At 55.9% G+C, this 14,970-nt stretch overlaps 2 protein-coding genes across 3 annotated transcripts; both read right to left on the bottom strand.

Moving 5' to 3' along the window:
• Positions 1 to 4,515: 4,515 nt before the first annotated feature.
• Positions 4,516 to 5,349, bottom strand: GJB4 (gap junction protein beta 4). Its single transcript, XM_058552066.1, has one exon. It carries the CDS (start codon positions 5,347 to 5,349, stop codon positions 4,549 to 4,551), a length of 801 nt encoding a protein of 266 aa, XP_058408049.1. The 3' UTR covers positions 4,516 to 4,548.
• A 2,722-nt stretch (positions 5,350 to 8,071) lies between these two features.
• Positions 8,072 to 11,791, bottom strand: GJB5 (gap junction protein beta 5). 2 transcript variants are annotated; one of them, XM_058552064.1, is made up of 2 exons: positions 11,581 to 11,791; positions 8,072 to 9,254 (listed from the first exon to the last, which is right to left on the bottom strand). In XM_058552064.1, the coding sequence occupies exon 2, from the start codon at positions 9,228 to 9,230 to the stop codon at positions 8,409 to 8,411; it is 822 nt and encodes a 273-aa protein (XP_058408047.1). In that variant the 5' UTR covers positions 9,231 to 9,254; positions 11,581 to 11,791; the 3' UTR covers positions 8,072 to 8,408. The 2 variants fall into 2 exon arrangements, with proteins under 2 accessions (XP_058408047.1, XP_058408048.1); XM_058552065.1 differs by lacking the exon at positions 11,581 to 11,791 and adding an exon at positions 9,492 to 9,679.
• Positions 11,792 to 14,970: the final 3,179 nt, after the last annotated feature.

Here is a 14,970-nt window from a genome sequence, read left to right as displayed (position 1 = left end):
TGTAGAATTTCTTAGAGGTGCTGAGTGCCTGCTTGAAGTTTCAATTGAAACCAGTCAGTCCAGTTGCGTTATTCTCCAGGTGCTCTGGAACAAGTGCCACAGGAGAGTTGGATTTAACTGGAGTTAGGGTCTTGCCAGGTGAGTAACTATAAAAGCACAGAAAGGCAAGGGAGTGGAAGATATCTACGAGTTGGTGATTACATGGTGGCCCAAGGAGTCTAAACTGGAAAAGGAGGGAAGGGATAATGGGAAGGTGGTGATGGACGGTGAAATAGTTGTGGGTCAATAGATGGGGCAGAAGGGTGGCTGGAGTGGGAAATAGAGGGAGTGAGCTGGCTAGATAGGAGATGAGGCAGCACTCGGTACACACAAGGCCTGGGGTGTGAGCGTGCACGTGGATGGCTTCGATGGGTGGAGAAGAAGATAGTTGGAAACACAGAAGGTGTTGGATGTCAAGTCACCAAGAATGATAGTAAGTGTAGAAGTAGAGAGAAAGACAGCAAGCCAGGGGCTGAGATGGTCTGTGAACACAAGGGAATCACCAGGATATCTTATTGTATCTCAGACTCAACACGCCTGAAGTGATTGGTGTCTTGCTCAAACCTGCTCCTCCACCAGGTAAATGGCACCACCACCCAGAGCCAGAAACTTGGGTGTCACCTTGATTCCTCTCTCCACCTCATCCCCACACCCAATCAAATCACCAAATCTTTCCGATTCTATCTCATAAACATTTCTTCCATCCAGCTACTTCTTTCCATCCCCACTGCTCACATCCTAGTGTGGGCCACTGTTGTTTGTCACTTGGACTATTGTGTCAGATGCCAACCAGGCAGCTCTGCCTTGGCCCCTCCGCCTTGTAACCAGAGACACTGTACATTAGATCATGTTACTTATAAGTGTGCTAAGACTCTTCAGTGAATTTTCATTGTCCTTAGGATAAAGTCCAAAATCGTTAACACAGTTTTACAGAGAAAGCACAGCATGATCCAGCTTCTGTCTGCTGTAGCCTAACTCCTCCCATGAGCCCCCTCGCCTGGCTCAAGCCCTCCTGGGTGACTTCCCGTCCTTGTCATCAGGTTTACTCTCTGTTCTAGGCCTTTTATATGGTGTCTCCTCCTCCTGGAATTCCCTCCGCCCTTTCCTTGGCAAAATCCTCCTCTTTCTTCAGGTGTCCGCTTAAGAAGTCTCAGGGACCCTTTTCCCGGATGCCTGGGTGTTGGATCCACCTTGCCCCTCCCCCACATCCACGCTTCCTCGGCATGCCAGGAGTTTAGCAGCTGTCCTCTTCAGAGAGTGTAAGTTCCATGAGGTCGGGGACTATGCCCGATTCTTCCCAGACAAATCCTCAGCCCTAGGATGGGGCTTGTCACATAGAAGTGAACAATAAGTATTTGTCGACTTAAATCAAATGGAAGATTCTGGAGGTGGAGCATTTATGAGTGAAGACAAAGTCCAGGGTGTGGTCCTGTGAGGAGGTAGCTAAATGGAGCAGAGGAGGAGGTCGTGAGAGATGAGGGGGGCATAGAATGAAGAGGACAGTGATGCACAGGTGGTCCCTGCAGCCCTGGGTCATGAGAGAATACCAGAAGACTCTGAGTCACGTGCTCCAGTTTTTAAGGAATGAGGCGAAGTGGGTGGCAGGAATGAGGGCAGGCAGAGGGTGGAAGAAAAAGATGGCAGGAGCCTAAGCTAAGTGAAGAATTTTCAAGAAGGTGGAGGTAAAAAGGTCCGATAGTGGTGGTGAGGGCAGTGTGGGGGGCTTGAGAGTGTGGGTGGGATTGAGGATATGATAGCGCCATGACTCAAGTGTTTTCCTAGAGGATTATCCCAGCCTGCTCCGGGGGCCTTGGGCTGGTCAGATGGTGTTCGGTCTCCATCTGGCTCAGTGGCTCAGGACTTGAGACTTCGGGGAAGAGCACCCCTGGAGAGGGCTGCCATGGGAGTGGTCAGGTCCCAGGCTATCACACCATACGCTGGCCCAGGAGCAGCTCCTGGAATGGGGAATCTGGAATCTCAGGGAGAGCTGACTATGGCTGGTCCCCTGGCCTGCACGTGGAGCTACCTTGGACATGAGCAGTGATGGGCCATCGGGTTCTGAATTGGTAGAGAGTGCCACCCTGTTCCATGGGATTGGGTGGTCACAGGCTCTGGTCTGGATTGGAGGAGGGGACGCCCTTGTTTCCTGGGGTCAGTAGTTCGGTAGATGGTATTGGTGCCCTGCCCCTGTCCCCTTTACTGGGGGACACCCATTCCCCAGCTGCTGTGACTATTGACCCCTCATGGCTTATAGCTGCCCCCGGAGAGTTGACCTTGACTGAGTGGCCTTCTGGCCAGCCCTCCTGCCCTCAGGGTGGCTTGAGGCCAGTGAACTGACTGATACGGGACTTCCAAAGCAGGATGCCTTTTCCTCCAGTGGGAACAACCTGTGGTGGGATTTATGGTCCAAAGGCCCTTCCCTCCATAGGGTCCAGGCCGAGGCTAAGTTGCCCTGAACCCAACCCTGCTCAGCTCAGCCCCCTCCCTGTCCTGCTGCCCTCGCTGCACCTTTACATGACACAAATTCCCATCACTGGCTCTGCTTCCAGGGACCCTGGCCTAAGACAAGGTGACTCTCCGGTCTTGTCCCATAATCAGGGGTGGGCATGGAGGCTCTCCGTGGACCACAGAGGACACAGCCCCCCACAGACTCAGCCCATCTCTGTGGGCTTGGGAGGTCCCCTCCCCTTTCTAGGCCAAAGTTTCCTCCTAAATGAGAACTTTAGGCTGGATTTAGGTAAAACAATAACAACACCTAAACATATAAACAAGAAAACACTTTGCTGAACTTCCTGGGTGAGGTGTGCTGGAGGATTCAGATAAACCAGACACGGGCACTTCCACCAAGCGGCTCACGGCCCATTTACTCACTTAGCAAGCATTTATTGAAGCCCCGAGTCCTGGATGACTCAGCGTCCTACCCCTGATGGACTCGCAGACTGATCCAGAGACTCAGCCACTCTGATTCGGGGGGATGGCAGAAGCATGGGCTAGGCTGGCGCATGGAGAAGGCGGTTGAGGCTGTCCTTGGGGTTCAAGGAAGGGTCCTAGAGGAGGGAGGAAGGGCATTCCAGGCAGAAGGACAGGATGTATGTAGGCACAAGGCATGACACAGCATGGTGTGTCTGGTGGGGGAGCCACGAGTCATTTGGGATTGTCGGTGAGTACAAGGAGGGAGAAGCAGGGGGTGAGGTTGGGGAGGTCAGCAGGGGCCAGGTTGAAGGCAGGGGTGGGGGTGGTGGCGGCAGTGGAAGAATTTTTAAAGCAAGAGGAATGACATGGTCAAGATTCATATACAGAAAAACCACTTTGTCCCTGTAGTGGAGGGCAGATGGGAGTAGGGCAGGGATGAGGGGCAGATTCAGGAGGCATTTAGGGATGGAATTAGTGGGATTTGGTGCTGCACTGGGAAGGGGGGTGAGGCGCTGGGAGATGGGGAAGGATGAGGATGTCAGGCCAGCTCGCGGCTTGGACAACTGGGCGGATGACAGTGCCATTCACGGGGGACGTGATCTGCAAGGGGGGCACGTTTAGGGAAAGACAACAAGGTCAGTTTGGGAGTGGCTGAGCGGTAGGTGCCTGGGGGCCTCCTTGAGGGTTGTCCCGAGGGCAGTTGGTGGGGGCTCTGGGACTCAGAGGCAGGTCCAGGCTGGAGGTGTGGTGTTGGGTGTTGCCAAGGTCTGAGTGGTGGGGATGGGGGAGGATGACGGAATGTGTATCCAGTAAAGAGAAGGGAAATTCCTCAGACTTGAGGATCCATGAGTGACCCTTTAGCTTGGACACTTTCAATGAGTCCCTGGCCCATGGGGATCTGCTTCCTAGACACCCTGGCAGACCTCTCATCCTGGACCTACCTCAGCATCATTCCACCCCCACCAAGCCTTCCCCTCCCACCCTCAGAGGGGCCTCACCTCCTCGGGACCTGTGCTGGGCAGGGTTAGGGAGGCCGGAATGGGGGAGGCAGAGGCCTCTTGAGCCACAGGCATTCATCAGAGGGACACTCACTGAGAACGGACTCATGCTGGGCACAGGGTCTCCTGGGGTCCCTCCTTTGGGCCAGCTGGTTGCAGGTCCAGAGACCTCTGGAGCAGCCTCTGGGCATTCCCCATCACGTCCTGGGAGCACACTCTGTGTGTGAGTGTGTGGGGTGTGTGTGTGTGACGGGTGAACCTGGCTCTGAACTTCTGGCGCTCAGGTGCCCCCCGAGTGGCCTTGGCCTCCTCTCTGAGGTCCGTCGTGAACCCCACTGCTGGCTTACCCACCACTCCCCACGTGGTCTTCAAAGTTCTGGGAAAATCGTATTTATTAAGGATTTTGACATACCCTATCGCCGTATATAAAATCCCCGCCAGCCATCATATTCCCTGCCCCGAGGCTCAGAACTCAGAAACGAACTGCCCCCACACTGGTCCCTGGGTGGACTTTCTGAGCCCCAAAGATGCCACTGCCCTGCTGTGGCCTTAGGGAGCAGGTGAGGGATCTGGCGGTCCCAGCCGTCATCTTCGCAGGTTATGGATACACACCTGCATCCACCGTGGCCGAGCCGGCCTTCATTAGGACGGAGTTCCTGTCCTGGGGGTGCTCTCCCTGGGAGAGGGCATATGGTGGGCACGTATCGGGTAGGTGACCCTGGCACCGAGACTTCTGGTGCCTGGGGCCCAGGGTCTGCAGGCACCTCTTGCCCACCAGGTAGGTGACTTCACTGAGGTTGAGCAGGATGCAGATCACAGCTGTGGCCACCATGAAGTAGGTGAAGACCTTCTTCTCTGTGGGTCGCGAGATGTAGCAGTCCACAGTGTGGGGGCAAGGCGACTCAGAGCAGGCCACCACACGGGGTATGTCGTAATCCTGGCAGAGGCGGTGGAAGATGTAGAGGAAGCCCGAGTCCACGGCGGCCTTGAAGATGAGACTCAGCAAGGACGTCCACCAGAGCCCGCCCCTCTTCTTGCTTGGGTTGTCATACAGGGATGGGGCGTTGGGCCCGTGTTTTAGGCAGTGCTTCCACTCGCGCTCCTGGGGGTAGGCCACGTGCATGACCACGAGCAGCGAGGGGCACGTGACGAGGATGAGCTGCAGGGCCCAGAGGCGCACGTGGGACACGGGGAAGAACTCATCGTAGCAGACGTTGGGGCAGCCCGGCTGCTTGGTGTTGCAGAGGAAGTCCTTCTGTTCATCGTCCCACACCTTCTCGGCCGCCACCATGTACGCCAGCACGCGGAAGATGAGCACCACGGACAGCCAGATGCGGCCCAGCGCCGTGGAGTACTTGTTGACCCCGCTCAGGAGGCCCAGCAGGAACGCCCAGTTCATGCTGATGGTGTCCCTGCTTCCTCACGTGGCCGGTCCACACCAGTGCGCATCCACTCAGGGCCTGGGGGCCATGGGGCCTGGGAGAACCTGGAAATGGGTGCCCTTTATTAAAAGAGCGATTGGCAAAACCATTTCACAACCACTGTGTCATCATGTCCTCATTCTCAATGACTCGGTGGGGTAAAGACTGCCATTACCCCCACTTCACAGGGGAGCAAGCTAAGGCCCAGAGAGGCAGCCGCCCACGGCCCCACAGCTGGAAGTGGCAGAGCTGGTCTTGAACTTCCATCTTCCAGTTCCAAGATCAGGGAATATTTTATTCTATAAAGTAATAGATAAGTGTGGAGGATTATCGTCCTGCGTGGATGTGCCAGCCAACCTCATTGACCCCAAGTTTCAACCTTGTGGGGCACGTGAATTTTAAAGAGATAGTAAGAAGGCGTGGATTGGATGGTCCACTCTCCCATCAGCTGCCAGGGCTGGACCGAGGCAGGAGGGGAGGGATGTGTATCTTTATCCTCCAACTTCCTCCAACTTTTACTGAACACCAACACAAGCCAAGCCCTGTGCTGGGTGCATTCACATCAGCTTCTTGGGCAGACCCCTGAGCAATCTCCATTCTCATTTCTCCTCTCTGGCCCCAGGATGTCCCCAGCCCTGACATTCCCTCCCAACTAAACCTGCTCTTTGAAACCATGGTGACTTGGCATCATCCCGCCATCCCCCACTGGGCCCCAGGGCTGAGTGTCCTGACCACAGTGGGTTCCTCTGGAATTCCAGCCATTCCAGCTTTAGGGAGGGACTGGGGAAGGGACAGAGGCAGGATTCTGGCGGGGTCCTCCCCTCACCACTTACTTTCTTTCTCAGGGACACCTCCCTTCTCTGTCTGCTCAGCAGCTGTTTGCTAGCCAAGTCTCCCATAATTTCCATAGAGGCCCCTCTCCTGTGTGCTCCATCCTCCACACCCCCTCATCTGGAGCGCCATCACATTCCACCTCCTACTCAGCCCCTCTCCTCTCACCTCGTGCCCTGGGGACATTTTCTGAGCAGCCTCCTCATCTTTGGTGGCAGAATGGATCGCCAGTACTGAAATGGTCTGTTTCCTGTCTTCCATGCCAGACTGTCAGCTTCTGGAGGGCAGCCTCTACATCTCGTTCATCTGTTTCCCCAAGACTCTCCTAAACCAAATGGAAACCCCACTTCTTCTTGATCCCTCTTCTTCCTGTCTCTTCTCTGGTCATCTGTCCTCCCTTCGGCCTGGCAGGACATTCCTTCCCCTCCTTGGGGCTTCCCTGGGGTTTCTCCAGGCATCCTCTGTCCCCTCTGCTCCTCCCTGGAGCCAGGCCCACAGCCTGAGCTTTCCTGGGGATCCTCAGCTCATCTGGTCCCTGCTTCCCCTCCCAGTCTCCCCCAACTTGGTCCTCACTTTTCTTGGGTCTAGTAGCCACTCTCCTGTCCCTGGGCTTGTCTGTCTGCCTGAGGGCCTCCCGGAGGCAGCTTTTGTTTCTCACTCCCCTGCTGGGTGGGGCTTTCTGAGCCAATGAGCCAAGCAAGAGTGAGCGGGTGGGCAGGCGGGCAGGCAGACTTTTCCGGGCACATATTCAGAGTCAATACCTGCGGCGCTCTCCTGGCCCGCGCCTTCTCTCCAGCCTTGCCGGGCATGGCTGGGTCTGGCTCCGCGGGCTGGCAGGTATGTAGGTGACACTGCAGTGAGGGGGGGCAGGAGCCTGGTATCCTCATGCCCGGGCCCAGGTCAGCAACAGTGGCATTGCCCCATCACCTTCCCGTTGCCTTATTCCCCCTTACTCCCCATCCCCAGGCCTCTCTTTTCTGGAAGCCTGGTTCTGAGGTTGTCAGCAGCTGACATCTATGGTAAGGGGCACCTTTGATTCAGCCCAGGATTGCATCCCACCCTGGTGGGGACATTTCTGGGGACTAGAGCTTGGGCTGTTGGTGAGTCATGTAGGGGCAGGGAGGGGCCGACTGTGGTTCTTCTAGACAAGGGTACCAGCTAGCCTGGTGGAGACAAGGAATGCAGATTGGCAACATGAAATGCCCCAGTTGGCTTGGGGCCTGGCACAGCCTCACTGCCCATCCTCTATGGGCGTGGGCCTCTGGGGACAGCCTTCAGGGAAGTTGGAGTGTGACACGGTGAGGGGCTGCAGAGGGGCCTTGCACCTGCATCCCAGAGGCTGGGACAGTGAACGTTAATGTACAGCCAGGGAAGGGCTCCTCTGCCTCATTTCCCACAAGCATTTATCAAGCACTCCCTAATACCAATGATTAACATTTATGTGGCCTTTTACAGACGGCTAATCCCGTCCACAGCCATGAGCTCATCCAGGCCTCACAACAACCCCACAGTCATGGTATTACTAACCCATTTTGGAAAGGAGCTGAAGTCACTTTCCCAGAGTCCTGGTGGAACTTGGGTTCAAGTGTAAGTATCTGACTCAAAAGTCCGTGAACTTTCCACTGCAACACGCAGCTCCCTCGTACCGACCTCCATTCTCCTTGCAGACAAAATAACTGGGAGTAAAGGTTAGACTTGAGCATGAGCAAGCATGACCCCCAGGAGTGCTGGGGACCCTTTCCTGGGAGAGATGATGGCCTGTCACCTGGCTGGATCAAGTGCAGCCCTTTGCAGGGGCAGAGAGGTTGACCCAATGACCAGATAAGGGTCACAAAGGCTGAAGGACCAAAGGGCACCTTGAATCAGTGGATGAGTTGACTTTTATTAATCCCTGACATGGGCCCCTCACACTGAAGGCACATGCGCATCCGTTCTTTTATCAATGACCCCCACGCCACAGCAACAACTCTGTGAGGGGGGCTCATTCTCTCCATTTTACAGAAAAGGAAACTGAGGTGCAGAGCAGAGGGGACTCGCCAAGGCCACACAGCTGGGGCGGATGGCAGGGGCTGTGGAACAGGGATTTGATCCTGGGCCTCTGACTCTCCCTCTTGCCTTCCCCTACTCGCGGCTCTGCTCCCCCACCCCCAAGGCTGCACCTAAGAGACGCTGGGAACTTCCAACCCAGGCCTGAACAGGCGGCCCCTCACAGCATGGTTTTCTTCACGTGGTCTTGAGGGCGATTTGGTAAAAGAGGAGGGTGAGCATCTGAGCCCAGAAAGATGAGGTCGCCCGAGAGGAGGTCGTCCTGTTTGCAGGAAGAGGTGGCACAGTCCCCACGACGGCCCACACCCGTGGCCCGGGCTTTCCTCGCTGCCAGGCACTCGCAGCACCTCTTGTTCACCAGGTAGGCCAGCTCCACGAGGTTGAGCAGGATGCAGATGGCGGCCGTGACTACCATGAAGAGTGTGAAGATGTTCTTCTCCGAGGGCTTGGAGATGAAGCAGTCCACTATATTGGGACACGGAGCCGCGTGGCACTTGACCACGGGAGGGAGGCTGTATTTGGGGTAGAATGTGTGGAACACATAGAGGAAGGCGGCATCCACGCCGGCCTTGAACACCAGGCTGCAGACATACGTCCACCAGAGCCCACCTTGCTTCTTCCCGGGGTTCAGGTAGAGGCGCCCCCCATTCTCCCCCGCTGCCTCTCGGTGTTTCTTTTCCCGAGCCTCCCGGTAGGCCACGTGCATGACCACAAGCAGCGAGGGGCACGTGACCAGGATGAGCTGCAGGGCCCAGAGGCGCACGTGGGACACAGGGAAGAACTCGTCGAAGCAGACGTTGGAGCAGCCCGGCTGGCGAGTGTTGCAGTCGAAATCCTTGTGATCGTCACTCCACACACGCTCAGCCGTCACCAGGTACACCAGCACGCGGAAGATGAAGACCAGAGACAGCCAGATGCGTCCAAAGGCTGTGGAGTACTTGTTGACCCCGCTCAAGAGCCCCTCGAAGATCCCCCAGTTCATGGCGGACCCAGATGTCGGCTGCTACTGCAGGGAAACGATAATAATAATTTCCCACATTTATAGAGTACTCACTCTGAACACTTTATAGAAATAGATCATCATATTTAATCCTCACAACCACAGAGGAACTAGGTTCTATTATTGCCCCCTTTTTACAGATGAAGAAAACTGAGGTTTAGCGGGGTTACACAAGGTTACACAACTATTAGGTGCAGAGCCGGGATCTGAGCAGAGGTAATTAAGTCCAGACCCAAATCTTACCCATAAAAGTGGGTGAAGGCGGGTCCAGGGAGCCACCTGTTCCTCCCAGGATCTGCGGCTCTGGTCTTGCAGTCCTCAAGAGTGAAGGCTTAAGGAGGTAGGGCATCCTGCCTTCTCCCTCTGTTCCAATCCTGGCCCTCCTCTTCAGGGGACTGAGCCTTGAGGTGACTTCTTTTCTTTCTGAGCACTGCTTTCTCCCCTTAGACAGCCCCCTCCCAAGGGGACCCATCCCTTGCTCTTTCCTTGACTTGGGGGATGGGGCTGCAGAGGAGGCTGGAACCTTGTCCCCCAACTCCCATCTCGTCTAATATTCTATAAATATCCAGGCAGTGTCCTGCTAAGGGGCGACTCACTTGAAGCAAGGCCAATGGAATCCAGCTGAAAGATAAGGTAGAGAGCGATGGTTCTCTTTATACAATAGGCTTCCTAGAGTAGCCTGGTATTCCAGTGTTTCCCAAACTGGTATTCCATGGAACCCTGTTCAATAGGGTGGCAATGGAAGTAGTGAGAGAAAAGGATTCTGTGTTCAAGAAAGGTAGGCAAACACTGCATTCAGTAAAGTTAAAGAGGTTCGTTTACTTGACCATGTTAATAAATTCACGTGATGAATCCCTAAAAGGTGGACAGAATATGTAGCATTGCCCAAACTCCTTTGACCACAGAATGCTTTTTTATCATCTGTCAAGACACCAAAATGGGAAATGCTGCTCTGGTCAGTTCCGCTGGTGAGTTTGGGGTGATGAACACACAGGAATCAGGTTTACCTCCATTTAAGGAATGTCACTGCTGTTCAGAGTGAGGGATGCCCATGTCCTCACTCAGAATCCCTCTGCCTGTTTCAAGGGGTCCACTGAGACCCATGCACCATGGTCTGACCCTGCTGGGTCCCCCGGGATGCCAGGATGCCTGTCTGCACAGCCTCTTGCTGTAAGGGGTTCCTGATGCTCTTCCAAGTTCTGGTCTACGTTCAAGTCACCATGCTGTCCTGACCCCCCTGTGTGATCTGCTGCAGATGAGCAGGGCTGTGATAAGAGCCAATGTTTGTTGTGTGTTTATGCAGCGCCAGGAACTGTTCTGAGCACTTGGCAGGAAACAATACGGCAACTGTATGATGGGTATGATTTTTTTTTTTTTTTGGTGAGGAAGACTGGCCCTGATCTAATATCTCTTGCCACTCCTCCTCTTTTTACTAAGGAAGATTGGCCCTGGACTAACATCTGTGCCCATCTTCCTCCACTTTGTATGTGGGTCATCGCCACAGCATGGCTTGATGAGTGGTACATTAGTCTGCGCCCAGAATTCAAACCTGCAAGCCCTGGGCTGCCAAAGTGGAGCACACAAACTTAACCACTATGCCACTGGGCTGCCCCTGAGGTATGATATTTTTTATTCCCAACTTGGAGATGAGGCAAGTGGAGCACAGAGCGGTTAATTAATTTGCTCACAGTTACACAGCTAGTGAGCGGCAAAGCTGGGATTTGAACCCAGCAGGCTGGTTCCAGAGCCCACACTCTGGGCCTGGACCCCTTTCCTTAAGTTGGGGGAAGCTGCCTGCCTGTCTGGTCTGTGCCCACTCCCTCCTGCACCTGGCGGATCCTGGTTGAGGGATGCCGGGGGTGTCTCTGCTCCTTACCTCCGTCTATGCCACCTGCCACTTGGACATGGGGCTCTTGCTCTGAATCATCAGCTTGTCTTTGCTCAGTCCTGCCTAAGGTGGGTGGAACTCCTGGCAGCTTCTCAGGGAACACCCGGGGAGGCTCCAGCTCTTAGTCCCCAGGGCATCTCCGTCCGGCCCACTCGGGGTGGGGCGGGGTGGGGCTTTGCAGGCCCAGGCAGAGCAGCTCTGCCTGCTCAACTCCCGGGCCCCCTGTTAGCCCCTCTCCCACTCAGTCCCTGGCTCCCACCTCTGCTTGGCTGGGGAGAGCGGGAAGAGCTCAGAGCAGAGAAGGGAGGAGCCCTCTATTCCTCCACCATCAGGACCCAGGGTGGTGGATGTGTCCAGGCCACCTCTCCTGACTCTCCACCAGGGAAGGCTTCCTCTGCCAGGTGTGCGGAGGGGCAGGGCACCTCTGAACACAGATGACCTTACCTGAGTGGCTACTTCTCAGGGCTCTCCAGGTACCAGCTCCTGGCAGCCAGCAGTTAGACTCAGCAGGCAGCCCAAACTCATACCAGAACCAGGGAGGGTGTCTGGGGAAGCCTCTTCCTGGGACAGAGCCGGCAGAGTCGGTAGGCAGCCTGGGTGTGCCACCGGCCTAGGAGGAGGAGGAGCTGTGCCCGGCACTACCATTGGCTGGGCCCCAGCCTCCCCAGACTGCCTCTGATGAGGCCCAGGAAACTTATGGGTTCACTCCTCTTAGGATGCTGAGCCCAGAATCCTGGCATCCTCTTGGGGGAGAACCACAGGTCCACTCTGACCCCTGCTTGTCTTCCCATCCCTGGGCTTGTGTGGGAAGAGCTGTAGCCTGTCCTGCTCATCCCTCTCGGGAAATTCCCCACTGCTACTTCCTGGACCTCGGCGAGCTGCTCGCCAGATTCTCCCCTCTCTCAGCTTGCTCCTCAATGGCCTTGTGTTCTCACGGCTTTAGTTGGAAGCATTTGGAAACACCATGACTTTCAAACTCTGTCTCCAGCCCAAATGCTTTTGCCCCATCAGTTGCCCCCGCCTGGATGCTCTTCCCTCACCTTTCACCTGTCTACTCCTCCAAGAAGCCTTCCGTGACTGCGCTGCTCCAGGTGGCTTAGGGTCCTATCTCTGGGCTTCCGCGGCCCCAAGCTTCCACATCATCGTCAGACTGTGCTGGAATAGTTGATCTTAACTGAGCTTGTTCCAGGTAGGACCCCGTTTGTTGAATGAACAAATCAATCCAGTCCACACCAATAGACATTTTTAGAGACTTGTTATGAGCAGGACATAAAGTGGACCAGCCCCTGAACCCCAGGAACTCACCAACTTGGCCTTGACCAGCTGATAAGTCTAGTAGCAGCTACACAGCCTCTCATGACTGCAAAGAGGTCATGGAACAGGTTTCTGGGCCCAGCATCCCCATTCCCCGCCATCCTATTGCTGCCAGAAGCTAGTTCAGTCTTTGCACCCGATACTGAGTGCATGAGGGGTTGCACGGTGAGCCATCCTCTCTGCTGCATACACAGCCCCACCCCTGCCCCAAACACACACACAAACGGAGCCTCCTCAACCCCTGCATGGACGACTCCCCCCACCCCCCAAGGGGCTGCTCCCTACCCCCAACACTGCACACACGGGCCTTTCCACGGCCCTTGTTTTAAATTCATGAATCATGGCTAGGCACTGCTGTGTGCCAGGTATGGTGTTTGGTGCTGGGCTAGACAAAGAGCAGATCAGAGGAGGCTGAGCAGGGTCTCCCCACCTGGGGCAGGCACACAATGGGGGCCCAGAGTCACACTGATGTAAGAATGGCCTTGAGGGTGAAGGGGCTGGGACTGGGACAGTCCTGTCCAGAGCAGCTGCCTCCCTGTCTGTTGAGGGAGGCATTTCAGGGAACTGCCTTAAGGCAGGGGACCTCTGTATCTCGGCCCCACACCCATATATCCGGGCCCCACACCTCTCCATCCGGGCCCCACACCCTTGCATCTGGACCCCCACACCCCTGCATCCGGGCCCCCCACCCCTGCGTCTGGGCCCCACACCCCTGCATCTGGGCCCCACACCTCTGCCTCTGGGCCCCACACCCTAGCATCTGGGCCCCTCACCCCTGCATCCGGGCCCCACACCCCGGCATCTGGGCCCCTCACCCCTGCATCTGGGCCCCACACCCCTGCATCTGGGCCCCTCACCCCTGCATCTGGAGCCCTCACCCCTGCATCTGGGCCCCACACCCCTGCATCCGGGCCCCACACCCCGGCATCTGGGCCCCTCACCCCTGCATCTGGGCCCCACACCCCTGCATCTGGGCCCCACACCCCGGCATCTGGGCCCCTCACCCCTGCATCTGGGCCCCTCACCCCTGCATCTGGAGCCCTCACCCCTGCATCTGGAGCCCTCACCCCTGCATCTGGAGCCCCACACCCCTGCATCTGGAGCCCCACCCTTGCATCTGGGTCTCCTACCCCATCCCCACCTGGAGTCCCATTCCCCTGGCTTTGGGTCTCACCTCTGCTACTGTCAGATCTATTTCTCCCGTGTACAGTGAGACACTGCATGCCCATGAGGGCATCCTGAGGAGACACTGACGCCATGCAGCACAGTGACTGAGCACAGGCTGCGTGGCCTGATTCCCATTCTGTCCTTCCTCGCTGTGCAGTGCCTCAGTTTCTTACCTGTACCGTGAGACAGTAACACTGCCTCACTCGTCGGGGTGGCACGCTGATTACCCGGCCCGCAGAGGACAGTGCTAGAACGGAGACTGGCACAAAAAAAAGCCCTTTCTACGACTGCCTCTGACCTATGTGACCTGCCCGCACACGCCCGGCACATGGTGGGTGCTCACAAGAAGCGATCTCCTCCCCCTCTCCTTATTCCTGTGCCTTTTCTCTCTGGGATGTAGTGAAGGCAGAGAAGGGAGCGGGAGACGCACATACTCACCGGAGGAAATCTCACGTGGATGGATGTTGTCTTTCGGTTAAAAAGGCAAAACCTGGGCCAGGCAGTGACTGTCTGAGAGGAGGGAGGGCGGGCAGGGAGCGCCCGGGAGGGTTTCTCACGGGAACACAGACTCAGCCTCTAGGCCTAATTAACTTCTAGGCCGCCCTTTATCAGCAGGTCACAGAAGTCAGCGGACGGGGCGTCCAGGAGCCACACACCCCGCAGGTCCATAGCAAGCACAGCAGTCCTGCACGCACACACGGGCCACACTTAACGGGCACGGGGTTGCACACACATGGACGGTGCTTCCTTTCGCTTACTGCTGTATCCCTGGTGCCTAGAAAGGTGCCTGGTACCAAGTTAGGTCTCTATTTATGTCTATGGAATGAGTGATGTATGAAATGCACACACCCTGCAAAGGAGTTCACGCACATCTCTCCCCCTCCACGTTCTTCCCAAAAAACTATTGCCAAGTACAGGAGAGAGGGGACACGGGAATGGATCAGGTACAACATCGTGAGAAGTGCTATAAGAGACCTACAACAGAGAAGGGCATGTCAAGTTCTGCCAGAGGGAGACCCAGATGAGGTGAAATTTAAGCTGGGTCTTGAAGGATGTGTAGGAGTTCAGGAAGAGGAGAGGCCTTGGTGGCAGAGGGCACAGAGTGTGCAGAGGACCTCTGTGAAAGAGGATGGAAGTGCTTTAGAGAGTGGACAAGGGGGAGGGTGGGGGCACCACAAGGCACGGTGCCTGAAAGCTAGGCAAGGACCTTCTGGATCGTGAAAGACCTGGAACTCCATGCTAAGGAGTTTGGATTTATCTTGTGTGCTGAAGGAGGCCTGGGGGAAGGGAGGAAGCTACACGTCGGATTGGTACAGTCGATTCTCATTAATCATGGTAGTTATGCTCTGTAAA

Source organism: Diceros bicornis, chromosome 13 (assembly GCF_020826845.1).
Source record: "Diceros bicornis minor isolate mBicDic1 chromosome 13, mDicBic1.mat.cur, whole genome shotgun sequence".
NCBI lineage: Eukaryota > Metazoa > Chordata > Mammalia > Perissodactyla > Rhinocerotidae > Diceros > Diceros bicornis.
The sequence above is the reverse complement of the archived record's forward strand: the minus strand, read 5'-3'. Positions and strand labels throughout refer to the sequence as shown.